The 25,838-nt window shown below is 38.1% G+C and overlaps 1 protein-coding gene and 1 long non-coding RNA gene across 2 annotated transcripts in view; one reads left to right on the top strand and one right to left on the bottom strand.

The window, feature by feature from the left end:
• Positions 1-4,494: 4,494 nt before the first annotated feature.
• LOC121944025 (guanine nucleotide-binding protein G(q) subunit alpha) overlaps positions 4,495-25,838 on the bottom strand; it is a 26,502-nt gene continuing 5,158 nt past the window's right edge. The window contains exons 2-7 of the mRNA XM_042487682.2: positions 14,544-14,728; positions 11,364-11,518; positions 11,054-11,182; positions 9,381-9,510; positions 8,445-8,598; positions 4,495-6,593 (exon numbers count right to left, since the gene is read on the bottom strand). Of these exons, the coding sequence (XP_042343616.1) occupies positions 6,403-6,593; positions 8,445-8,598; positions 9,381-9,510; positions 11,054-11,182; positions 11,364-11,518; positions 14,544-14,728 (944 nt within the window). The 3' untranslated portion in view covers positions 4,495-6,402. The remainder of the gene's footprint in view (positions 6,594-8,444; positions 8,599-9,380; positions 9,511-11,053; positions 11,183-11,363; positions 11,519-14,543; positions 14,729-25,838) is intronic.
• LOC148189760 (uncharacterized) lies at positions 6,440-11,029 on the top strand. Its single transcript, XR_015776448.1, has 3 exons — positions 6,440-6,664; positions 8,415-8,550; positions 10,378-11,029. It is a non-coding gene; the product is annotated as an uncharacterized LOC148189760 (long non-coding RNA).

Raw genomic sequence — 25,838 nt, 5'->3', positions numbered from 1 at the left:
AAACACCTAAAAAGACACAAAACAAAATTATATGGAGATGAAATTATTTCTAAATAAGTTCATGGAAATATACATTTTAAAGATCATAAGATAACCCTGCAAGAATAATAATGGTGTTTTTCCTTTTTCCTCTTCTGAGAAGAAAACATGAATGGACAGATAATCAAAACGTGGCTGTGGATCTGTGGTAACGTGCAGTCACCCTCTAAAATCCACACATTAAAATACATACAAGCGGTAAAAGAGCTGTAATTATGTTAAATGGTATGTTTAAGAGAATGATCAAAGCAGAGTCTTAAAGGTTTATATTTCGTCAAAACATTGTAAGTTTCTCACAAAACTGAGAACAAAAGAAAAACCTCATTCTCTCAGCATCTCATTTTCACCTTTCAGAGATCTTTGTGAATACAGGCCACAATTAAATCACTTTATATATATATATATATATATATATATATATATATATATATATATATATATATATATATATATATATATATATATATATATATATATATATATATATATATATATATATATATATATATATATATATATATATATATATATATATATACATGAATGATGTAAATATAAGAGCTTCCCATTCTTAATCATTCACAAATTAATATATATGAATGAACTGTGATTGTTTATACAACAATCACAGTTCAGTATACTATACTATGCTTGACAAAATAACCACAAAAAGGCATCAGGCTTTTTTTGTGCAATTTACTCTCTGTTTATCCACACGTGTGTCCTCTTTTTGAACAAGGTTCTCAGTACATACATTTTAGAGAAGTCCAGTCTACTCTGTATCATCATGATTGCTTTGCAACAAGAACATTTACAAAAACATAAAGACTGAACACATTTTTATCATTTTCTATTGAGTCTGTCAAGTAGGATCTCTCGGCTGCTGTATTTATGTCAACTTACAACACCGCAACTCCCATTTTTCTAGGAGAAATGTGGCTCATGACTATCAGTTTTCTGGGAGAGATCATTTTGGGAACATCAATCCTTCAAGGATTTTATGAAATGTGATGGATGATTTGATTTATAATTAGGAGTATTCTTACATCTAAATATGCTTCATTTGTGGTGCAGTTTTCAACCACGAAGTAAACAAGTCAGCTTCCTGCCAGTTTCCCTGTCTTTCTTTAAGTATTCTGTTGTCTCTCCCTTTTATCTTTTTGAGCATGTAGAAAATGTGAATTACCTAAGATAACCGGGAAAAGAAAAACTTGACCTTGAAGGGAAAACTTCTGCAACATGTTGCTTGAGGCACACGCTGTTCAGCTTTAAATGTTTCTATTTAGCAAGAATCACATCTGTGTTCCCTTTAATTACATTTTCAGTGTTTGACAGAGGTTTGTAATATAAATTGGAGTTTAAATACCACCTGACTTTGGACATTTGGGCAGGAAGTTATGGTGGAGGGTAATGAGATTAATAAGCATTACAATACCCACACTAAAAATGTTAGCTGTAAAATGAGACAGAAAATCAACTTACTTTTGAAAAATAACACATTGTTTCTTTCAGAAATATGTAGAAGGAGCACCAGCTTATTTATAACGGAAACATTTCTTCATCAGATCTTTATAATAGCACTATTTCAAAATAAAATTTCAGAATAAAAGCATTCAAATGATGTATCTGAGAGCAAAAGATCTGTTTCTGGAAAGTTATTTTTTTCCCAAACTTGATCCTGCAGTTCTACAAGACATAATCCCCATATACTGTACGTAACACCACGCTGCTCTTCAACATACCGCGTGAAATTTGAACACCAACAGCCGTTTCAAACAATGTGTGTCACTGTGCTCTCTTAAAGGGAAAATCCAGCTTCAATATAACTGACATGTGCTCCCTCAGAGTGCAATGGTAATATGAACAAGCTCAAAGCTTGGAAACAATCACATTTTGTAACAAAATCCAATTATTTTATAATTTTTGCCAGTGCTATATAGTTTTTTTATTATTTACCTTCACTGTTTGAAAAAGCTAAACCAAAAACATTAATACTGGTTGTCACTTCTTTATCACTTTAACTTTTCTGAATTACTTTTTTTCCTTTTTAAAATTACTTTTGAAGACTCATAAACATGGCCATGCGGTCTCTTCTCTAATGCAGTGTGTGAATTATCTAAAGAGGGATTTTCCCTTTAAGTAGTGGGGATGGCAAGCACTTTACGACAGCAGGGACACAAGTTACTGATTACTGCAGCTCTACAATAACTGATCATCAACACTGATAAGTTGAAACTATAGTCCAGCTTCAAAACATCTCCTCTGGCAACAAGCAGAATCACATTAACACTGTTCAGTAAAATGTGTGATGTCTCTGCCCCCAATTTTTCCTATTCAGCCCCGCTGTTGATAAGTGGTTATTGTAAGATTTACTTCAAGTACGCTGTGAATTGGACTGGAAATTAACTTGTTGTTGCCTGCCAAAATCAATCATCCTTGTAAGAAGTTTCACCAGCCAGCTGAAATATCTGAAAACAACAGGACCTCCGAGTGAGGGCTGGTTACCTGCCAAAGTGGCTGGTAGATGCCGAACTGCAGCCAAATGTGGCAGAAAATACTCCGCATGTGGTGGTTTAGAGTCCAGATTGTGGTGCATTCTGCATATCCAGATGCACTATTGTTTAATCACACCAGGCAGTTCAATGCATCATAACGCACAGCAGCATCGATTTTTAAGACATGAATCTGATGCAAATGATGAAAATCAATAGAAAGTGTGTCCCAGTTACAAATCACTCATGATGTTCTTAAAATGTCCTGTGATGATGTCATATCAGCTACATGAACTGCATTTCAAAGCTGTTCCCAGGGTTTCTTATAGCACAGAGTAAACAAAGAGAGACCACCGAGCCAAAAACCGAACAATCCTCCAGCTGCACAATGAGACGTTATTGGCTGCACTAGCTTCACTTCTCATAAAAACACAGGTGCCTTGTATGGGACTTCAGAGGCACAGCTTATTCAGTAAGGCAATATATGTACATGTGAGCGGTTTTTGTGTTTTGTCCTATGTTGTTGTTTCATAAATAAAATCCAAAATAATACTGTACATTCTTATGAGATGGTGGCAATGAAGTTAAGAAAAAAAGTATAAAAGCACCTGCAAATGCACCGTCCTAATTAGGCCAAATATTTGAGTCATTTTTTTGTGTACACTAGTAATTCACTGACTGGCACTACAATACTATCAGGGTGGATGTTCATTAGAGGGGGTGTTAAAGGGACAGTTCACCCTAAAAACAAAAAGATATTTTTCCTGATAACTGTAGTGTTATGTATGAATCTAGATTGTTTTGGTTTAGGTTGCCGAGTGTTGGAGATATCGGCCGTAGAGATGTCTGATATCTCTCCGATATAATGGAACTGGGTAGCAGTTGAGATGTGGTGCTCGAAGTGCCAAAAAAAAAAAAAAAATCTGAAAAACTTAAAAGCAATGTCTCGTCCAAGAAATCATGACTCAAGATAATCCACAGACCTTGCTGTGAGCAGTTTCATGTAGGAACTATTTTCTTTTAAACGAACTACACCTGCCAACTGTATCACCGGGCAGAGGGAAGTGTGCATCTACTCATGAATGAGAGGCTTGTGCTTTTGACAGTGTGACATTTAAACAATAATGCCGTCCTCCTCAGCTGAGCTGTAACGTTAGCTACTTCGGTGATGCTAGGTGAGCTAGAAGTAGCTGCAAATTTCCTTCTGCAGGGCGATGAGGTTGGCAGGTGTAATTCGGTAGAAAGAAAATAGCTCCTACATGACACTGCTCACAACAGGGTCTGTGGATTATGCTGAGTAAGCGGGTCATGATTTCTGAAAAGAGACATTGCTGCTGAGATTTTAAGATGTATTTTTTTGGCGCTTTGAGCTCCGCAAGCCAAGTGCCATCAAGTTCCATTACATCGGAGTAAGGGCAGACATCTCCACAACTGATATCTCCAACGATATCAGCAACTCACACCAAACAATCTAGGTTTTTGGATAACAATACAGGGAAAAGGAAATACATATATTTCTGATTTTCAGGTGAACTGTTCCTTTAAAGTTGATGCCAATCATCCTTAACAAATGTTTTATGCAAAATCTGAGCCAAAGCAACACTTAACCTGGCTAACCCTCACCTTGTTCTTGTAAATAAAACAAACAAACAAACAAATTAAAAAAACATCACGCCTATGAAAGTGGTTGTTGGTTGGCTGTGGGGAGTGCTCGGGATCACAAGGTGTGTGGTACACTACAAAATCTCAGTTAATACTTATTGAGATGCTGTGTGATTAAGTTAAATATAAAAGACTAAGAATGAGAGAGTGATGTGGCAACACCTACATGACAAGTGCTCTGTTCTCGTTAAGAACGATACAATTACAATTAGCCCTGTAGATTGGATTCAGTCTGCAGTTTTTTCATAGAAAAGTCAATTTAACAAATCGGCTATTATAAGCACTGGCATACCAATCAATGTGTAGTTGGATAATAATATTCCTCTTTATGCAGTTCTGAAGCTGAACAATGTTTCTTTGCTGAGAAACAAAACTGAAAAACACAAAATTTACATTCTGCTCTTAAAAAAAGGAAACAAAAACAAACATGTAAATAACATATTTTTTTCTTCCAAAAATGAATTAGCCATTAGACATACAATACAATTACATAGATACATATTTTCAATACCGCACATTCAATCTGCCAAAAAAGTAATGATTACAAAGCCAACAAAGATGCTGCCATATATATAGAGAGATGTATGTACAATGATTATAGCATTCATAATTGCACTATGCCTCAATAAATGTAAATTACAGGCTTTATGTTCTAGGGAGTAGTTACAAAAAATACTCAAAGTAACGTGGGAATGAGGGAAATCAGAGGTGCCAGTGAGAAAGAAGAAGGGCTTACTTTGGTACAAACTGAACAACACTGTGCCCTTTTACAGAGGAATTAGCCAAATTTATTCTCCACTGCTATCGAACTACAACAGTCAGGACAGCTGGGCTGTGATTGGATGAGTATAAAGATACGGCTAACACGTGACTGGATGGTTTGTAGACCAGGGGGAGGGGTTTAGAGCCACGCGCAAGGTTGTTATTGGACAGTTTGAGCAGTTCTGCGCACTGAGTGGCGTCCTCCTCTCCGACGATGTGCTAACCAACTGTAACCGAAGTCAGTCCAGGCTGCGGGTGTGTGTGTGTGGTGGTTGGGTGGGAATACCGTCGAATACTTGCAGGAATCACTTAGTCATGTCTGCGTTCATTAGCCCTGCTCTTTTCCTGTCCTCAACACTTTTCTTTTAAACAGCGCAAAGTGGAGTCTGGTGCTTGACTTGTTTTGGCATTGGCAATAGATACACATTTTACCGTGATGAAAAGCATTAATGTGGCACAGTTGAACAGAATCATTCGTCTCATAAATTATCATCTCCTCGGCTCTCTTCAGTCTGTGTAAAGCAACCATCATGGTTTTCATGACGTCTCTGTGTGCCTCCTCACCTGCTCGCTCAAAGCTCAGAAAGCCTTTTTAAAGCTTATTTCTCTCAAACTTCTAAACTTCATGGTTAAATCAATGCCGGAGACATCATGACTGTCAAGTATCTGGCTATTTCACTCCCCAAAATGTGGGGACTCCGCTGTCACACATGCTCAACTAAGCCGATGGTACCAAGGTCGATGCAATGTAATAATGATTTAACTCAATTATTACCAAATCAATATGAAATAATTTAAAAATCACAGTTTAGATTTATCAATCAGTTCTTTTAAGCAAAGTGGTAGCTGTTACTTAGAGATCTGTTACATCATTTCCTGCGGGTCAAACAGGTTAGCGCCCAGAATGAAGCTTCAGAAATGACACATGAGGGAAGGTAAAAAAAAAATAAAAAAAAAAAATGAATGAAAACTTTGTCTTTTCTTCTTGTCTATAAAAAGGCAGGAGGCAGGGAGCACATTGCATTCATTCCAGCTCTGATGTATCAGACTGACAAAACAAAACAAACCCCCAAACCTCGAGTGCACAAAGTAGTTTCTTTCTTTCTGTCAAAAAAACAAAATTTCACAATGCGCAAAGCCTAGAAATGAGGATCGTTGCTGTACATATTCAACAGCAAATCCCTCCCCAACTCTTCCAAATATCTTGCCCCCCCTCCCTCCCTCCCCCTCCCTATATTTCATCAACTCCTTAAATAGCAAGATAACATTTACTTTGCTCATCTCCTGGGGACCAAGAGACCAACAAATGGCAAATAAATTAGTATTATGCAACCATTAGATTTTTTTCTCTGATTTTCTTTTCATGTGTGTGTATATGATCTATCTTTTCACAGATTGCGTCAGTCAGTGTGTGTTGAGGGCCTCCCGTCGGCAGCCCCGCTCCGCTCTACACCAGGTTGTACTCCTTTAGGTTGAGCTGCAGGATGGTGTCTTTGACGGCAGCAAAGACGAAACGGATGTTCTCTGTGTCAGTGGCACAGGTGAAGTGAGAGTAGATGATCTTGTCGCTGTCTGGATTCAGGTCCACAAACATCTTGAGGATAAACTCTCGCCCTGCTTGGGCGTCCCTCTGAGGACCTGGAGACGAGAAGACGACACTCTATGAACCCAGTTACCACAAGATACAATGAGCTGTTTCTGTCATTACAGTGAGTACCGATAAGATCAAATAAGCTTTGACTCAGGCTGCACAGTAAATCTTTTTTTGATAGCCATTGCATACAACTACTATAAGTGATTTTTAATATAGTGACAATAAATTAAATTCTGTCCGATACAAAAATTGCTGTTAACTCTGAGTTAGACAGAGACGTTACATTCAGGCACTGTCTGATTGGTCAGAATCTGCATGGCAACCAAGGGAGGATTATTAAACTAGTGCTGCTGTACTAACGTAGCACAAATACAGGAACTTTAGAGGTCTGAGTCAAGAACTGAGTATAACATTCATTTATTTACTGTGTTAATAGTATTAACACCTGCTCAAGAAATGAACAAACTACTCAAGAGGAGATAAAGATTGTCTGTTTGTTTAGCATCTCTACATTTTTATAAAGCCCTGACTTCACCTGAGCGCTGTGAGTATAGACGTCCTTAAACATGAAAATGAGAAAATACAAGCAGAGGGCCGAGTCTGCAGAAAAAGTACGCCACCACACACTTCTAGTAGGTCACAGATGATGATTTAGAGGGGTTACTTCTGTATGAGTCATGTCTTCTGACACATTGTTTTTGGGAAAATCCTGCATGGTATGTCTTTATTGGTGGTGCATCCAAAAGGCTGACTGTCTGATGGTCAAATTACTGCTGAATGGTTTTCAAAAACTAAAAAAGATATGTTACAATATTGTTTTGAATAAATTCAAATTGCCCATTAGTTGTCACATTTTGATGAGAAATGTTATGTAATAGTTGAAAATCATGAAATGTCAGACTTAAGCACATACAAAATATATTAACTGTATATCAAACACTGTATGATGAGTCAGGCACATTTTTATGTAATTGACTGAAAGACTGACTGATAAATCATGCAGCCTCATTATCTAACCAGAACAACAAAAACATTATAATGTCAGTATTTAGGTGTAGTGTTTACCAGTCATAATAAAGTATATTACTGAGCAGGACATATTAAAGGAGCTGTATGCAACATTCAGAGCATAAATACTGAAGCAAACTACTATTTCCTATGTGAAGATATAGTGGAGTTATGGTGTCCTGACGAGAGTGTGAAGAATGAGGTAATCCGAACTTTTCTGTTCTTTGCTGTGGTCGACAGTCCGCCCCCTTGTGCATGTTAGTGCATGTGAACCTGTGAGTGTATCCCACTGACTTCAACATTGCCACCACTTTGCATGTTGCTCAAGAAGTGACTCACGCTGATATTGGGATGTTGTCGTTATGGAAGCGTAACATCCACACTTCTTTCCCCGTTAATTATGTTAGCTCTTTCAGCACTGTTGCTGTTGTTCATGGTGTTTAAGGACTTAGCACCATTAGCTGCTAGCCACCAGCTCCATGTTAAGAGCCGTGTGCACAAAATACCACCCCAGACTCTGGATCATAGATATGCTCTAAAGGTCGCATACAGCTCCTTTATCATGGACACATTATCAGCAAAAGCCAATAACACCTTTATCAAAGCAAATTAGCATTAGTCCAATACTATTCTTATGGCTGTATGTTGGCGGCATTAATATTTGATGCTAATTATTACGTCAAATTAACAAGGACACAAAGTCATATGGCCTAATTTTCAGAATAAGTTTATAGCCTTGAGAATGCGTGTCAGACAGTGAAAACCTTAACCTGATTTGCACCTTACGCTTTCATACTGTATCAATATGGAGTGACATAAACTAAAAGCTAATAGGAGGAGCTTTGTGTTTGTTTCAGATGTTTGGGCTGGACTGAGCCGTCACTCACCGTCATACTCTGGGAAGTAGTCAACCAGATGAGAGTACATGATCTTCTCCTCCAGCAGATCCTTCTTGTTGAGGAAGAGAATGACTGAGGAGTTTTGGAACCAAGGGTATGTGATTATTGTCCTAAACAAAGCTTTACTCTCCTCCATCCGGTTCTGCAGAGAGAGTGTGAATATGTGCGTGAGAGAGAGAGAGAGAGAGAGAGAGAGAGAGAGAGAGAGAGAGAGAGAGAGAGAGAGAGAGAGAGAGAGTTAATCACTTAATTAAACCTCAGTCCTTCATTCTCATTAAGTACAGATTTTAATAAACGTTTTACCACACCAGAGGGAGAGCAGTAACGACGAGAGAGAAGGGCGGCCATGTCGCCTTCAAGAGTTTAATTTCTCCCTTGCTCTTGAGTTCAGTGTATAATTGAACAAAACAACCGTTCTGAAAGCAAACCTTAGACATCAGACGGCACTGCAGTGTATTTAAAGTGCTAAACAGAAAATCTCCTGTATACGATAAAAACTAATCTATTGACGTCAGAGAACAGAGGACACGCAGCTGGTCAGTCCTCTCTTTCTTGCAGGCTTGCGGTAACAAAGGAAGGAAAACACACATACAAACACACACCTGCTCATTAATACACTTTAACAAACTGACACACATGCTATATCCTCTTAAGGTGGAGATGTGGCCCGAGGCCGTATTCAAAACAGCTGGCTGATCATTTACAAATGCTTTCCAAGGGGAAAAAAAGGTGGAGCGCAGCCAGGCAGGGGGAGAAACTGATTTCCATTGTTTTAAATAAGGACTAGCTTTTCATCTTCAGAGCCAACTCATCTTCCACATCACATTAAATGATAAAGCATTTAGGCGAAGTCATTGTTTTCAAATGTGAAACTAAGAATTACAATTAGTTTGATTGTTAAAGTTACGTTTTTTTATCATTCACCTCGTTGTCCGATTCCACCAAAACTTGGTCGTACTCGCTGAGCGCTACCAGGAACATGATGGATGTGACGTTCTCAAAACAGTGGATCCACTTCCTTCTCTCCGACCTCTGACCTCCGACATCCACCATCCTGCCATGGCAGCAGCACGCAGGGGAGAGAAAACAGTTAGTGTGAGGAAAACGTTTACAAATCTCTTTGATTATCTTAATTAAACAAACAGGCCAAAGGTGAATCACGTGATGAATCTGATGATCCGTGTGTGTGACGTCAATACTAACTTTGCCTAATTATATTCTAAGTGAGACTGAAGATAAGGGGAAGTTGTTGTATTATTCACTAAAGAACCAAAAGTGGAACAGCGTGTGACACTATTTCTATTCTCTGAAGCTGTTTTAAGTAAAGAAAGAGTATCATTCTTATAACAGGAAAATTATGTCTCTCAGTCACAATTTTACTGTTAGTTACTATAAACCGTAACAAAGTACCTTGTATTCTATTATATTTTATGAGCTTATTGAACTTCACAATGTGGATTGATATTTTATATGCAAAATCAATTATAACCATCAGAAAAGTATTTGAAAAAAAAGCACAACATTTCACTTTTACTGGTGCTGAAGTAAAAAGATAACGTCTCAAAGAAATGTGCCAACATTTGAAACTAATAGAAAACCTATTATGCTTTTACTTATTTTAAATCATATATAATGTTACAATGTCAGATCTTCATATTAAACATGGCCAAAGTTTCAAATAAAGAGGTAAACTTATGTAAGTGTAATCCCTGTGAGCAAGAACCTCAGGCTTCAGACTATTTTTCTACTTTGGCTACAAGATAACATCAGCTCACAACATTTTTTTTTATATGGTCATCTGTCCAGGAACACTACTGCAAGTGTTAACATTACGCAGCTTACAATGCTACCTGTCGCTACATGCTAACATCAGGCAAACATGTAATCTCGGTTGCTGATGTTAATTTGTCCCTGATTTCAGATCAGATTTCTGCTGGAAGGTTTCCGGTTGTGAAGACTCTACTGGTGACTGAAAACAGTCATTCCTCGGCTACAATGACGGCGCAGAGACCCGCAAACACTGACCAATCAAAGCAGATCAAAGGTGAATCACATGTGATGACTCTGTTAATCTCTGTGTGTAACTTCAATGTGATCCAAATATTCTGCTGAGAAAAAGCAGCATTTTAATAATGTGACCATGACGACTACTTCTACCCTATTATATTCTAAAGACGGAGCGTCTCAGACATGGGCTTAATACAGGTGTCCCAGCATAGAGGAAATATGAGGAAAATAGGGGATTTTTTGAACATTAACACATGTAAACATGTTTAGTAGAAACCCAAAATACAAGTATTAACCTGAAAATGACAACAATAGTTCCTCTTGAAATAAGTAAAGATACTTTATGTCTTCCTGCCTGTGTTATACACATACCTTTGGTAGACTAATGGGAATGTTAGACTTGTTAGACTCGTTAGAAAATATGATTTAAATAAAGGTCTAATTAAACATGCTTTCTTTTAACATTAACATGAAGATTTTCTATGCTTTTACCCACTTGAGCAGCTGTACAAAATAACAAAAGTTAGTTAAAAACTACGGGTATGTGTACACAACTGCTATTCTGATTCTGAATATATTTATTTACTCACCTGAATATGACACTCTGCAGGTCAAACGGGTATTCAATGATGCCCGTGGTGGGGACTCGGACCCTCAACACATCCTGCTGGGTGGGAAGGTAAGATGGCTCGGCGATCCGATCCAACGCGTTCAGGTAACTACAGACACAAAGAGGAAATTAAACAGGGTGTGAATTTGTTATTACATCCACAATATAACTCCAGTGCCTTTTAGAAGGTTTTGTATTTCACCTTAAAAAGCTGGAATTCACTTCATACCCCACTGATTTCAGGAGTCTGGTTCAGACATTTGTATGTGTTGTTTTTTCGTTCTACTTACTATTTAGTGGAGTCTGAGAGTTGGTATTCCCTCCTTCGATCGTAGCATTCCTGGATGCCCGGGTCATTCCATAAACTCTTGATTGCATCTACGTAAGGCTTCTCAAACATGCTGACCTTTTCTACATCCACCTCTCTCACAATGTTGGCGTTGCCCTGCAGGGAAAAAAAAAACAAAGAGTAAAAACATGCTGTGACTTACTGAGACACACATCCTGATTTAACTAAAACAAACAAAAAGTTAACTTCATCAAGCTTTTTTTTGATAATGACTGAAAGACAATCAACATACAGGCTCCGCAGTCCTAATTATCACTGGTTTATTTTCTAACTCACTCACTGACATATTCTACATCCAAAAATTACTCTACACCTCCAGGCTCAGCATGGACCTAATATCTGAAGCTCAAATCCCTCTGGGGCTATTAAGGGGAAAGTTTCGCTGCCCCAGATTCCCATTAAAACTCTCCTGTGTCCCATGACAAGAGATCAACATGTTCCTGAATGGAAAATGTTCCTCTTTTGCGCACTGAACTAATTATAGATTATAAATAAATAATTATATCAAAGAATATAATAAAAGTAATAAGTAAGATGTCTGAGAGACCAAACAGGTATACAGTAAATACACTGTAGTACTTTGATGGGTGGGCCTGATTAACCCACCCATCGTGACATTTACTCCAAGTGCCCAGACAGTCTGGAAACATGATCAACAGGTTTCATTTTCACTTCCTTTGCCATGTCAGTGAAAGACTTTGTCAAAGATATGACACTTCCCATTTTTGCCTGGTGTATATAAGAGCAGAGGGATGTTGGATACAACGTTTGACAAAAAATTCAGTAGTATTGTTACACATATACTTTGTTGTTTGTTGTACTTGCGTACTCTCATAGTGCAATGCTAGTACTCTGGTATTTCCACTCAGTACTGAAAGTGTTTCCAGTGACTGAACTGTATTTTCTTAAATGAGAAAGATTATGGTTGCATTATTTTTATTCTAAATGTCCGAGGGATGTGCATGGTCTGCGTTGTGTTCAAAGTGGGTTAAACAGTGGTGAAATGGCTGGGCTGATACAACATATTCAGTTTTATTTTTCATGAGCATGTGAGGGACAGGAAGTGAAAGCTAACATGGACAATGGCGATCCAACCACAGTAGCAGAGAGCTATATTCAAGTTGTGGTGCCATTTTAAAGTGCTGGCAGTGTGTGACGGCTGAACCACTTCTTCATAAATCGTTAGTGAAAATACAAGTGGGGACTTCTCTTATGCGGCAACCCGCCACTTTATCTGGTCAACAACCTTCAGAAATCTGCCTAATAAAGGGTGTTTTCAGATTATTTTAAGTTGTGTTGTATGAGGTTTTGGTATAGGTATTTATCCTCAGTCAGTGTATAACCCACAGTAGATAGCAGTCAGCAGTTTGGAGAAGCAGGCAGGAGGACCGACACAGAAGCTGAGCAATGTACTGGTGTGGACAGGGGGCAGCTGCAAAATGTAATTTATAGCCAGCTAAACAATCCACCAGCGTATGCTATATTAAGAATATTTTTACTGCTTCACCTTGCCACAGATGGCCCTTTCTGATGGGGAACTAAACTAAAAGTGAAACATTTCTTTTTTCTCTTCAAAGCCACCAGACTTCTGAGACAAAAACAGTTTTTTAGCTTGCTTAACATGGGAATTGCTGGTCTGCTGTTGTTTTTGTGAGTTATGGTGTGACTTTGGCGAAATCCTAACAAACTGTTTAAAACACCAAAGTCACACAATAACACAAATAAACCAAACGATCAAGGCAGAGGTAGTGCGGCAGCTCTCATGTTCTCCTAGGTAAAAATACTGGTTTTGTTAGTGGAGTCTGGTGGCGTCAGTTTCCCATTGAAAGTGCTGTTTGATGGCAAAGTAAAGGGGTGCATATATTCTAAATACAGCATACACTTAAACTGATATAGATTTTTTTTAGGTTGTTTAAGTGGATTTTGCTGCTATCCCAGGCTATAGCAGTACATTTCTTAGCTTCTATTGCAGTACTTCTGCCTGCTTCTTCAATCTGAGGGTGTGCTGATCCACATCTACTGGTTATACACTAAATGCCTCATAAAACCCAATTCAAAAAATACATACTATCCTTCAGGGTCAGTCCAGATTATACAGAAATACAAACCCGAATACTTAAACACTGAAGACTGAGGACATACTAACTTTTGCTGAAAAATAACAAAAAGAACATCTTTTAACTTTTGATGTTAATCATCATTAAATAAACCACTTAAATGTTCTGCACTGTTCAGACCACTATCACATGACATTGCTGATAAAATGGCATCAACCAAAAATAATTTTGCTTCAGTCTCTCCCCCTTTGTCTGTGCATTATCAATGAAACACTTACTGATCCTAACATCCAAGGATCATGATCTGACTTCAGGATATCACACTAAAATCTACTAAATAATTTATCAACCCCTTGTAACAAAATCTCTATAAAACCTTTCAGCGAGCAACATCTGACTGGACTGTGGCCAGGCAGGAACAAGCTGAAGCAGCGTTGTTAGCTGTCAGCTGTCACCTGAAATGACCTGATTTGTAAAAAAAAAAAAAAAAAAAAAAGAGAGGTTGCAGAGGTGACTATGTGACTACGATACCTACATTTCACTGCCTTTCATTTGTCACTCTCACAGGGAATAAACTGTGAGTAAGAGGTTACTGTAACAGTTCCCAAAGCTGTGACTACAAGGGTGACAGAGGGAAGAAAGAGGTCCTGATGTGAAATTTAGAGAGAAGTGAGGTCATTTTTGGGTGAGTAGTGCAGGGAAGGTCTCTCTTGTATATTTGCATGTGTGCATGTGTGTGTGTGTGTGTGTGTGTGTGTGTGTGTGTGTGTGTGTGTGTGTGTGTGCACTCATGGATTTGAGTGCACTTAAACACACAGGCAAACACAAATACGCACAGGGTGTGATGACGGGCTGGAGCGCTTTAAGGACACAGGAAGTATCAAAAAGGACAGGAAATGATTATGGATGGCTGTTCCAAATAAGATAGACAGCTCTCTAAAAATATACAAGGACGCCATAGCCACTCTGTAGTCTTTTTTCCTCAAACTAATAGTCACCCTTCACAACAGTCGGCATTTCAGTTGAGGAATTTGAAATGGCTCGAGTGAAAGGATCTCAGTTACCTTGTTGTGCTCGTATTTGTAGGGGACCTTGAGCGTCTCCGAGGCTCGGATCATGGCCTGCATGGCTGTGAAGATGTTCTGATAGACCAGTTTGGTGAAACCCCTTTTGTCCTCATCAGAGTAACCGGCACCGTGGATAATCCTCATCTGTTTGATGAATGTGCTTTTCCCACTTTCCCCTGTGCCTGAGAAAAAAAGACAGGAAAAGGGAACAAATGACCAGAGTTTATTTATTTATTTTGTGGGTTTGCGCAGGGCTTCTTTCAACCCGAAAACGCGTTCAATTTTCTGTGTCAGCATCCATGCTCCTGATGCCTACCAAACATGAAAAGACTAAAGGCTAACACGCTCTGACATCTAAAGACAGTGTGTGTTTTTAGTGACACTCTAGGATTTTGCAAAGCCTGGGGCTCTTACAGGGTCATTATTTGCAAGACTACAACTAGATTTCTTTTGAGATTATTTCTCATTCTGCTCATGGTGGAAAGAATTATGCCAAACTCCCTTTAAGACACATATACGTATATGACACGTACACGTATATGACATATTAACAATTCCTGTCTGCAAAAACAAATAAGTTTAGAAACATAAGATAAAAGGCATCATATGCATACAAAGTTAAAATCTTGGATTTTATCGCCTAAACTTGCTGCCTGCTTCCATTGGTTAGCTACGCTGTTTTAGTGGGAGGAGACCATGGGAATGAGAGGCGAATCGTTTCAAAAATTAAGATTTCTCACTAAAATAAGTCCTGATAAATTGATCAGATATAAACCAAATCACACACTAACCCTTGTTCACTCCACAACACCACCAGTTTCTCCTCCCTTACCACAGTTCAAGATAACCACAACTATTTCATGTTCTTGCTCCTCCCCTGAGTCCCCGTCATGTTTGCGGCCTCCCTTCTGGTGTCTTAAGTGAGTGCAGCTTTTGCTTGTCAACTGTTCTCGTCATTAAACTTCAGAATTTGCATGAGCCCGAAATAAAATTTTACAATAATATTAAACATGTTTAATTTTCTCAAAATGCCAGGACAAGAAAAAGACTGACTCTGGACAGCTCGGACTGAGCTCTACGACTACTTTTTATCGCATGGCTGAGATCACAGGAGCACACTACATCTCACAAAGTCATGATTTTATTCCAACATTGGAAACTTGTGTGACAGTAAAATCACCTGAAAATTTGTTTCGATGAAAGGCCAGCATTAAATGGATATTAGATATTTCCGACTTTTTTTGGACCTCTATGGGCAAAATGAGAACTACAACAACATGACAAAAATCATTTTTTCACAATAAAACAATTAATTAGTTGATTAGAGTTGAGCAATTTGAGGACAACCATAAAAACTTTAAAATATGAGATACAGAGAATACAGATACAGAGTATAGTATTTATAGACTTTTTAATGAAAGCTGCATTAATATATCTTTTGGGGGAAACAGAATAGGCTAAAAACGCATTAACAACATTCACTGTTATTCTGGTGAGCAAATTAACAAAAAAAGTTGCCTATTCACACAACCAGCAGACACAAGGTCAGACCTGCTAAGAACATTTCTGTTACATTTTCGAAATGACACAAGTCTGACTTGAGCGCCGTCAGATGTTTATAGAAGTTGCAGCAGCAAAAGGTTAAAAATACAGAAAGCGAGATTAGATCACTTTGCGCAACCTTCTTAAATCTCTGTAATACTTTTTTTTTGTCTAAGTCATCATGATGAAGCAATGAGGAGCATTCACAAAAAAATAATAATTAATGGAGCTTTAATTAAGTTCAAGGTTAGGCTGAATACGGGAATGAAAAATACCTCTAAAAAAGTTTAAAAATCTAAATGTGAGGACTTTTCCTGAGGGCAAAAAAACTAATCCATGTGGCTTTTTGTAACATCCTGTCGAGGACGAAATATGTGCACACACACATCTGTACACACACATACACAGATGAACAGCACATGCACACAGTATGTAATCACTCACTCGTGCACTCAGTCAGCCACACACTCAATATTCTGTGCTGGCTACTTTCCTCTCAGCCTGTTTGCTTAGTCTGGTGACAGACCAAGAACAACATCTCTCCCCTCTCAGTGGTGACAGGGACTATTTGGGTGTGAAGAGCTGGGGGTGTAATTTGTCTTTGGTTCATTGAGGATCTTGGCAGACTCACTGAAAGGGCTAACTTTACTTCACCACACTAACTCTTGAGTAACTTTGGCAGGAAGGAGAGTATGTGTGTTTAGCATGACGGTGGCTAAGAGATGTGCGCTGGCTTCCGGCGTAACCTAAAGTTTCTGGATGCGTTTCGCTCCTTTATATTGTACAATATAAATTCTATTTAGCCAAATTATCCTCCTTACAGCGGCCCCACAAACAGAAATTATGCACTTAACAAAACCAAGATAAAGACTTAAATAACTCTTAAGTCTCTTAAGTCTTAGATAACTTGTGTTGAATGCCATAACCTCTAAAGAAACAGCTTTTCTATTGTGAATTTGCCAGTGTAGAAACCTGAAATGAGCAGGGAAGGCAATAATGACAAAACAGGAGTTGGCACAGTTACCGTTAAAGTGCTCTGGAGCCAAGCATTTAACTCTGATAGAGACAGTTCACCCCGAAATCAAAAATATACTTTTATTTTGCTGTATGGACAAGATTAGTTAATAGCTATCCAATACTGCTAGCTCCCCTAGCACCACTGAGCGAGCTAATGTTACAGCTCAGCTGAGAAGGACGCCATAAATGTTTACAATCAATGCTCTCACAAGCCTCAAGTCCATTTTTTTCGTGGGTATCTTCAAGATATCCTCATGAAAGTGGGCTCTGTGGGTACCCATGAGTCTCCCCTTTACAGACATGCCCACTTTATGCCAATCACATGCAGTTTTTTGTCGTCATTTGATTCCTAATCGAGAAAATCTAGTAATATTATCTGTCAAAATGGACTTAAAACTGTTTTGAAATGCAAAATAATGGAATTTAAAACGTATGATAAGTCGCGATAACCTATTGACATTATGTGATTAACTGAGATTAAAAAAAAATAATTGTTTGTCAGCCTTAACTTTCACTTTTTAATAAAATATATTAAAAAAATACATGAGGTTTGTAGATTTCTTCCAGCTCACACTATTTGATTTTGAATTGGATTACTTGTTAGTGCTACAAAATGCTGTTGTCCTTTGGTGCACTTTAAAATATTCACCTTGGAGCACAAAAGAGAGGGGTGAGACTTGTCACCACCTGCTTTCCACCCACACACTCGGACCACCTATAATTAACTATTACTTGAACCTCAATGACAAATAGTAGTTGTTGCAGGCCACAAATAGCGTTGCACAAAAGTTAATGCCTTACGGCATCCGCCCTAAAAATAGACACATTCTATTTTTTAAACAGGCAAAGTGGAACAGTGAGTAATCAAAAAACTTAAATGAACTGCCAGTGGGCTCTGGGTTTGTACATGCACAAAGGATCTGGGTTACTTGTGTGGGGTACAATTCTGATCTCGGCTCTGTTCAAACACAGAGAATAGGAGAGAACCTGATGTCCTCACACAGACAGAGGAATGTGAGTGACTCATAAATTCATCCATAGATGGAAATGTTTATGATTAAAGTCGCCTCAATTGGCCAAGTCTGACCTGATAAATTGTCGCTGAGATGCTACAATTTTGTTTTATGTGTAAAAATTGGAATATAATGTCTTTCAAGACAGCAGACTCAACAGTTTCTTTTAGGGATTCACCCATTCAAGAAAATCCTCAGATAAAAGTTCCAGTTTGTAGGATTTAGGGGACATTTCAAAAAAAAAAGAAGAAAGAAATAGAATAAGTATTAGTATAGTTTTCTTTAGTTTATAATCTCCTGAAAATAAGAATTGTTGTGCTTTTATCATCTATTATTCGATGAGCCGTTTATATATAATTAAGTTACAAGATCTCCATGTTGCACCACAATGATTCTAGTTGATCAGAACAAACAATCCAAACCTAATTCCCATTTTCATATTGGCCACTAGTTAGATAGTTAACAGGTAAATGTTATGGGGAAAAAATTAATAAGAAACTGCTTTATTTCATTTGGTTTTGAGAGGAAAAGACCTTTGTGGATAATTCAGCTCCTGGTATACACCACCTAAACATCTGGATCTAAAGTTATTGGAGAAAAAAGGTGAGGCCATATTAACAATTGTTTGTCTCACTGACCATCTGTGACATGGCAAACAGCTTCAGAGAAACACCGATTTGTAACTTGAAACTACTTTATTCACCGTTTTTACCAGTTTAAATCACCTGGTCTGTTTGTTTTAGAGAGGAAGAGACCTCTTTGGTTAATTCGACTCCTGGTAAAAAAAACAAAAAAAAAACAAAACTCCCGAACAATAAACACTGAAGGATTCCTAACACGGAGAAGTTTCAGCCGGTTGCAATCTGCAATTCTCAACACTAGAGGTCACTCAATCCCCCTAAATCTTACACACTATTCCTTCAATTTGTAAGATACTACCCTACAAAAGTGTTTTATATAGGTTACCTTGAGTTATAGAAAAATGAAAAGGCTTTACAGCATTGTTTAACCATCAGCTGTATGTATAATAAAATATAACAAAATGACTCAAAAGTCTTAAAATATTAAAGACAATAACTCCAGAATATTCCAGGATTACTTAAATCTGGGTCCTAATGGATCTTCTCTGTTACTGAGAGAGAAGCACTGAGAGAGAGAAAGAGACGGCGGGTATGCTGGGTGTGAGTGTGCGCTGGCCATTAGAGGCTGCTGAGTCACCTTTCAAACCAATGCAGTGACCCTGGATTAACCCCGTGTTTGAGGCTGGCGCGAATTGCCCGACATTACACCTGAGGAGAATACCTGATGTGCCCCTGGGCTCGTGAATGCAGTCAGACTCAAAGGACCTAGAAAAGACAAATGAAAGCAGGCATGCTGCCTTGTGTCTGTGTGTGGTGCATTTATTTGCCCGTGTGATACTCTGGGTTTTGAAACTTGAGTGTAAGCTGAAAAATAATTACCACCTATGCTTAAACTGGTAGAACAAAGTATAAGCACATATTAAAGTTAATCAAAGGACTTTGAAAAATGTGGTAGCTTCCACAAATAACAAGCGTTAATTTGAAATAGCTGCGACCTCCATGCCAAATTTCAGCTTCTTTAGGCAAAAACTGTAGCTGCAAAGAGGGACAAATTTTTTGCAGACCAACTGACAGAGCGAGTTATAGAGCACTGGTCAAAGCTAAAAAGACTCTTGTTTATTGGCCATGAGACAGAGTCCTGAGAGCTTTGCATTTCCGCAGCCCCTGAATGCACCACAGCATCAGCGTCAGCTATGCACAGACGCCTGCAGCTGACTTTTTAAACCGAATGGGATGAGGAATTCAAGACCACCACTATGTTGCTTGATTTTTATAAAAAATGCATTAGCAAAGAAGAGGAAATGAATTCACAAGAGCACAAGACCTTAGCAGCACCTCAAGGAGCGAGTTAACACGCAGAGCACAGCAAGGCCACAGTACCACAATCACTTTTACAAAAGCTTCAGTTCAACTTGCAATTTGTTTCTCTAACTACAGTGTGTAGTATCTGTGCAGGAGTCAGCTTTACAAACCACAATCTAGGCTAGGTTTATCATTCGTTAAAAATACAATATCATACTGTGGATCCGGCTTCCTATAACATCTAACAAGCTTCAGGCACTGCTTGGTTCTGATTATAAACTATATGCTTATTATATGGCTAAAATATAATTATAACGAGATCCCTCTTGTATTGGTGGGAATTCCAAGCTCTCTTCTCCATCTCAATTACACAAACATGATTTTGAGTTTTTGCACCTCTATGAACTAAAAGTTGAAACCCTGTTCTCCGATCTAAGGTGCTGGTTTTGGTTTTCAATTTCATAAAGAAAATCTCACTCCTGTGGGTGTCAAATATATTCAGTGTTAATGGCAGGCAGCCTTAAGCCAGCATCAGCAAAACTAAAGCAAAAAAACAAGGCACGGACAAAATTTTAATTAAAAAAATACTGCGGTGTAGACAGTAGCCAGCATTCATATACTCTCCACCAGCATTTGTAGTACATATACGTGTTAATGTGAGTTATTTTAGTTTGGGACAACTAGATGTGAACTATGCACAATTCTAAGTGTGCTGTGCTGTTTATATCCCGTCAATGTCGCGCAGCACCTGATTATACTGTAGAAAATGCAGATACTCTGTAAGTGTTTACTTGCATTACAATGTCTGCTGTAGTGGAACTGAATAATAATGTAAAACTGTAAAGAAAATGTTCTTTCTCCTTAGTTCTGCACTTACTATAGCTGCACTGTTAAATTGGCTGCACTCATACAAGAATCATATAACATCTTTAGTGCTTCCTCTCACAATTACAACCATGTGTTTGTTGAAAGCTTGTTAAAAGTTGCGGTGGACTTTGTTCAGTTGTAGCCCTGAAAAAATTCCCACAGCTTTCATTTGGCTGATAAAAGCAGCTCACAGTGACTGGGGCAGATCAACGCTTTTGCAAATGTTTTTGACAAATGATATGCAAAAAAATCAGGGTCAAAAATGCGTGAGTGCTGCAATGATTTTAAAAGTTATCCAGGTGTGCAAAATTAGAACACAGTTCAGTAGATATTTCCTGTGTCCGCAGAGGTAATAACATAAACTAAATTATATAACTTTTTTGCATGTTCTGATTTTTTTAAATCCAATTTACCTTCAAACCCCGTCATCCCACTTATCTGTGATGTTCTCTGTAAGTGCGTTAAGAGGGACAGGAATCATAAACTAGGTCCATGCTCTCTTGAGGACTGGAGCTGGGCTGTGCCACTTTTGTAATTGAGCAGTTTTAAATCAATTTAGCAGATGGAGATGAGCCTGATAATTATTCATGTGTAACCCTTTTGACTGTCAACACATGCTTCTGACGTTAATGTTTAATAAACAGAAGTCAGATGTATGTAATAAATGCAGTAAAGTAGAAATTATTGTGCAGCATTTACTGTTTACTGTTTTAAAAATGGCTAATAAGTTTACCATGTACCTTGTATCCTACGAGGGTAAAATTTAGGGCACCAACTAATTTACATTAAATACATAATGACAAATTTACATTAAATATATCAGAGCGCGAGATATCATATTCAAATTGTTTCTTCGAATCCTCTCATTTGAGAAGCTGGAAACAATAAATGCTTGGCATTGTTGCTCGGCAATGCCTTAAAAGATTAGCCAGTTTAAAAAAATGGTTAATTTTCTATCAATACACAAACTGATTAATTGATTTATGATTTAAGCTCTATTTAAAAAAAGACAAAAAAGGTTATTTCAGTACAGGTGAGAATTAGAGCTGCAATTAACAATCTTTCTAAACTGTCGATTAATCTGTTGATTATTTTCTTGATTAATCGATAGTTGTTTGGTCTATAAAATGTCAAAAAATATCAGTAAGTGTTTCCCAAAGCCCAAGATGTCGTCCTCAAATGGCCACCACTCAAAGATTTTCAGTTTACTGTCATAGAGGAGAAAAGAAACATTTTTAAAGGCTAAATCAGAAAACGCCAATTTTTTTTTTCTTAAGAAAAATTACACTAACCAATTATTGACTATTGATGTTCAGAATAGTTGGTGGTTAATTTAGTCGTTGACAATAGAGGTAGTTAATGTTTCCCGACTCTTTCAGTGGTCTGGAGTTCAGTGTGTTGTGTATATACAGTAAACAAGCTTCAATGAGGCAAAGTGTTTCTAGTTACTATCCATGAGCCACACAAACATGGATGTCATACAAAATATTCAAGAAGATTTGTTTAGCTGATTTTTTTTTTTCAAATTTAGAGTTTTAGATGTTGTTGCAGTCTTTATCTCATGTTTTGAGCTCAAACAAGTTCCAACAACTTCTGTTTGCAAGCACTAAAATGAACTCAACCAAATATAAAAATAAAGATAAAATACTTACTAAACTTTTACTCTTACTAGGCCGTTCAAATCCTTTTATAAAATTAAAAAAAAACAACTGAAGAGACAGGCAGTGAAGGTAGAAAATCACTCTGAAAACCTACATGTGGAGAATGAAAAGCAGGAAAAATATGTAATTTGTAGCCTATGTGCTAAAAAACAGATTCTCTGTTAGTTTCCAGTCACTCTGTCACCATTCCTGGGCTTAGCTGCTACTTTCCTCTCTTCTTCAATCATCTTGAACTTCCCATGACTGCACAGGTTTGGAATCTCAGCTAATGTAATGGAGCCTTGCACCTTCTTTCTCCCGTCGCTTTACATTTCTCCAGACCCAATGTCACGCTTTAAGAGTTCACTTTACTCAAAAATGAAGACAAGAGAACAGCCTCAGTCTGTTCACCTTTTATCAGAATGTAATTCCTTCAAAGTCTTGCTGCTAAAGTAAATGTTGTTTTTAAGCTAAAGGCCCCGACAGCCTGCACATTTCAGAAAGTTTAGCAAGTTAAAGAGAAGTGCTCTTCCTTATCTCAACAACTAGTCAAGTGCCCTCGAAGCATTGTCCGCTCCTCCTCCAGTGGAGCAGCTCAGTCAATGAGCCTCGCTTGGAAAACAAGAGGGTTCACTTGCCGACTTCCGTCCTAAAGAAAACTCTAAATATGCAGACTGCACCTACTCGATTTCTGCTGGGTCGTCAGTGGGAGACTCTCAGATTAATTCTCTGTCATTTCTCTGACTGTCAAAGTCAAAGGTCTTTTCCAGCTCTTGATGTTATTACGCACCACTTTTATTTTCACAAAACATTAGAGGTGTGCTCACGTGCTGTGAGAAACTATCATCTGACGGGTGTTGAGGTAAACTTTGGGTCATGTGATATCTTGAAGTTACACTATGCAGGAATTATTGGTTACAGTTTGTGAACTGAATCACCAGACGAAGTGAAAGTGAAAGCCAACTCCAGGTTCACTCTTGTTTTGGAATAAACTTAATCTACTTGGCGTTTCACCTCTAAATTTGCCGGGGGTAGCTTCCTCTTGCGGTCTGGCATCTGGTAGCCACCCTGTCATGGCTTGGTTGATAGGAAAACAAAACTTGCTTGTTTTACTTTGGGAATACATCTTGATAACCTACATCTTGCTAGCATCAGAAACTCTCCTGTTTTCTCTTGTTTTACTGTATTTTTCACTGCATATACTTTGACTTGCAATATTTTTCATGGCGGGTTATAATTCAGATATAGGGCAGAAATTTTGACTTGCAATAGCAAGAAAAGCACAGGTGGCACTAACGATGTTAATAATGCTTCATTTTTTTTTTTACCATGCCCATTGCAGCAGTGCAACAATTAACAGTTTAATTATTTACACCTGTGAACCTGGTGTTTGATAAATCAAGATGTCTGCTGTGGAAAAAAGGTCTGTTTAGTTTGTTTCACTCCACATGTCTGATCACATGTGGCTGTTTTGGTACCAATGAGTAGCCTAATGTTATTAAATCTTAATTTTTATCATTATGTTGTTTTGTAAAGCATGGCATGTGTTGCAAAATATCTGAATTTGATACAGCAACATTTTGGCATGGCATATTATTGGAAAAGTAACAGTTTGGACAGTGCTAACAACAGCAAACATGCTAACAATATTATGAGGGAGGTAACCAGAGGGTGGACGTTTCGCTTCTGTGACTATGTCATTCGATAGCGCATACTGCAACAGTATGAGATTTTCATGGTGAAATTATCATCTCACGATTTTACGGTATCGCAATATACAGTATTACACATTATTACTATTAATAGTAACAAACACTTTGTAATTGAGACTTAAAATCATTTTCTCAATTGAAGCGTTTGTAAAATGCAGTCAACAGGAAAAGGAGGAGCACATGTGCATGAGAGATTTTCCATCTGATTGCATTTTTTAACACCGTAGCTAAGTAAACACAAACAGTGCCGTCAACTTTAGCACCACTGTATACCTTGAACACAGTATATCGCTGCAACCCTGAACACACAGGAACTTATATGCACTAACAAGCACATGGGGTTAAACCGTCTCTCACAACAACAAACAGAGGTAACGTGACTTCATCATCTCCGTTATATTTTTACATAGCAAACGGTTATTTTCTGCTATATTAATACTCTGAACGTCACCTGCAGCTTCATTAACATGAAGCTTTAAGCATACACATGGGGTGTGTGTGAATACTTTTGTTTTCTTGTAAACTATGAGGAGGTCCGAGCTTTCTGTTGATGACATCACTAAAATTTCTATGACTGTGATTTAATTTTCCATTAATGTGTTTATGTTTATGTATTGCTGGAGATCAGTTTCAGTTACCGAAATGCCCCGCCTCATTCCGATTTAACGGAGATTGATTTTCACTGGACTTCTCCTGAGTCACCGATCTTGCTGAAGCCTTTAGTATCTCTGACTCATTAGCTCACTTTAAACTGTGTGTGTGTGTGTGTGTGTGTGTGTGTGTGTGCCAGACAGCTCCGAAGCATAACACTATCGAACCCCCTCCTCCTCCCACTGCAACAACTCTTCACTCTGTTGCTAGTTATGTATTCTTGGTGATCTGCCCAGGTTAAATGAATGACAATTTCAGTACATATCCCTCATTAGTTTACGACGCCTAAATGGATGTTAGGGTGCACGAGGAGAGCGGATTAAATGTTTGTGATGTTTTTTAAACTTGCTCATTTGTTCTGTTGTGTGGGCTTCAATATACCCGGTCTCTGTGGATATAAAGCAATTAGTGGGTTTGAAAGACTATAAACCGAGCGTTGGCCATTTTGAAGAATAGAGAACCTTCTAGACTTGACTGGAGAGTTTTGCTCCAGATCCCAGGGGACATTTAGCAATTAGTGCGTTTAAAAACCCGCAATACACCGATACTGTAGCATATGGGTTAATGGAGCTATAGTGGAGCGTGCACAACTTCCTCCGGTTAACTCCCACACTAGCAGTGAGAGCGGCAGAGTTTGTATTAAATAGACCCACAAAGTGCTTTCACTGTGAATTCAGAGCCTTGTGTATATACTCATACAGTATATTCCACGAGCTCTGGTCCCATAGCTAAAAATGGTTGATTGGGCCCTAATTGTTTCTTGACCCAGACAGGAGCATGTTGGTGTGAGATCACACATATGGTTCATCATTACTGGAAACTTTTTACTCTGCTACTTAATGGATCGCTTCTTCCCTGCGACTCAATATTCAAAGACATTAATTGTAAGCTTCCTGTCATTAGAGGCTTCTAAACCACTCTGAAATATAACACCCCGCAGGATCTACTGATAAACGGCTACTGCACA

This window comes from Plectropomus leopardus, chromosome 4 (genome assembly GCF_026936395.1).
Source record: "Plectropomus leopardus strain MGB_pleo_1.0 chromosome 4, ASM2693639v1, whole genome shotgun sequence".
NCBI classification, from domain to species: Eukaryota; Metazoa; Chordata; class Actinopteri; order Perciformes; family Serranidae; genus Plectropomus; species Plectropomus leopardus.
This window is presented reverse-complemented; position numbering and strand designations above follow the sequence as displayed.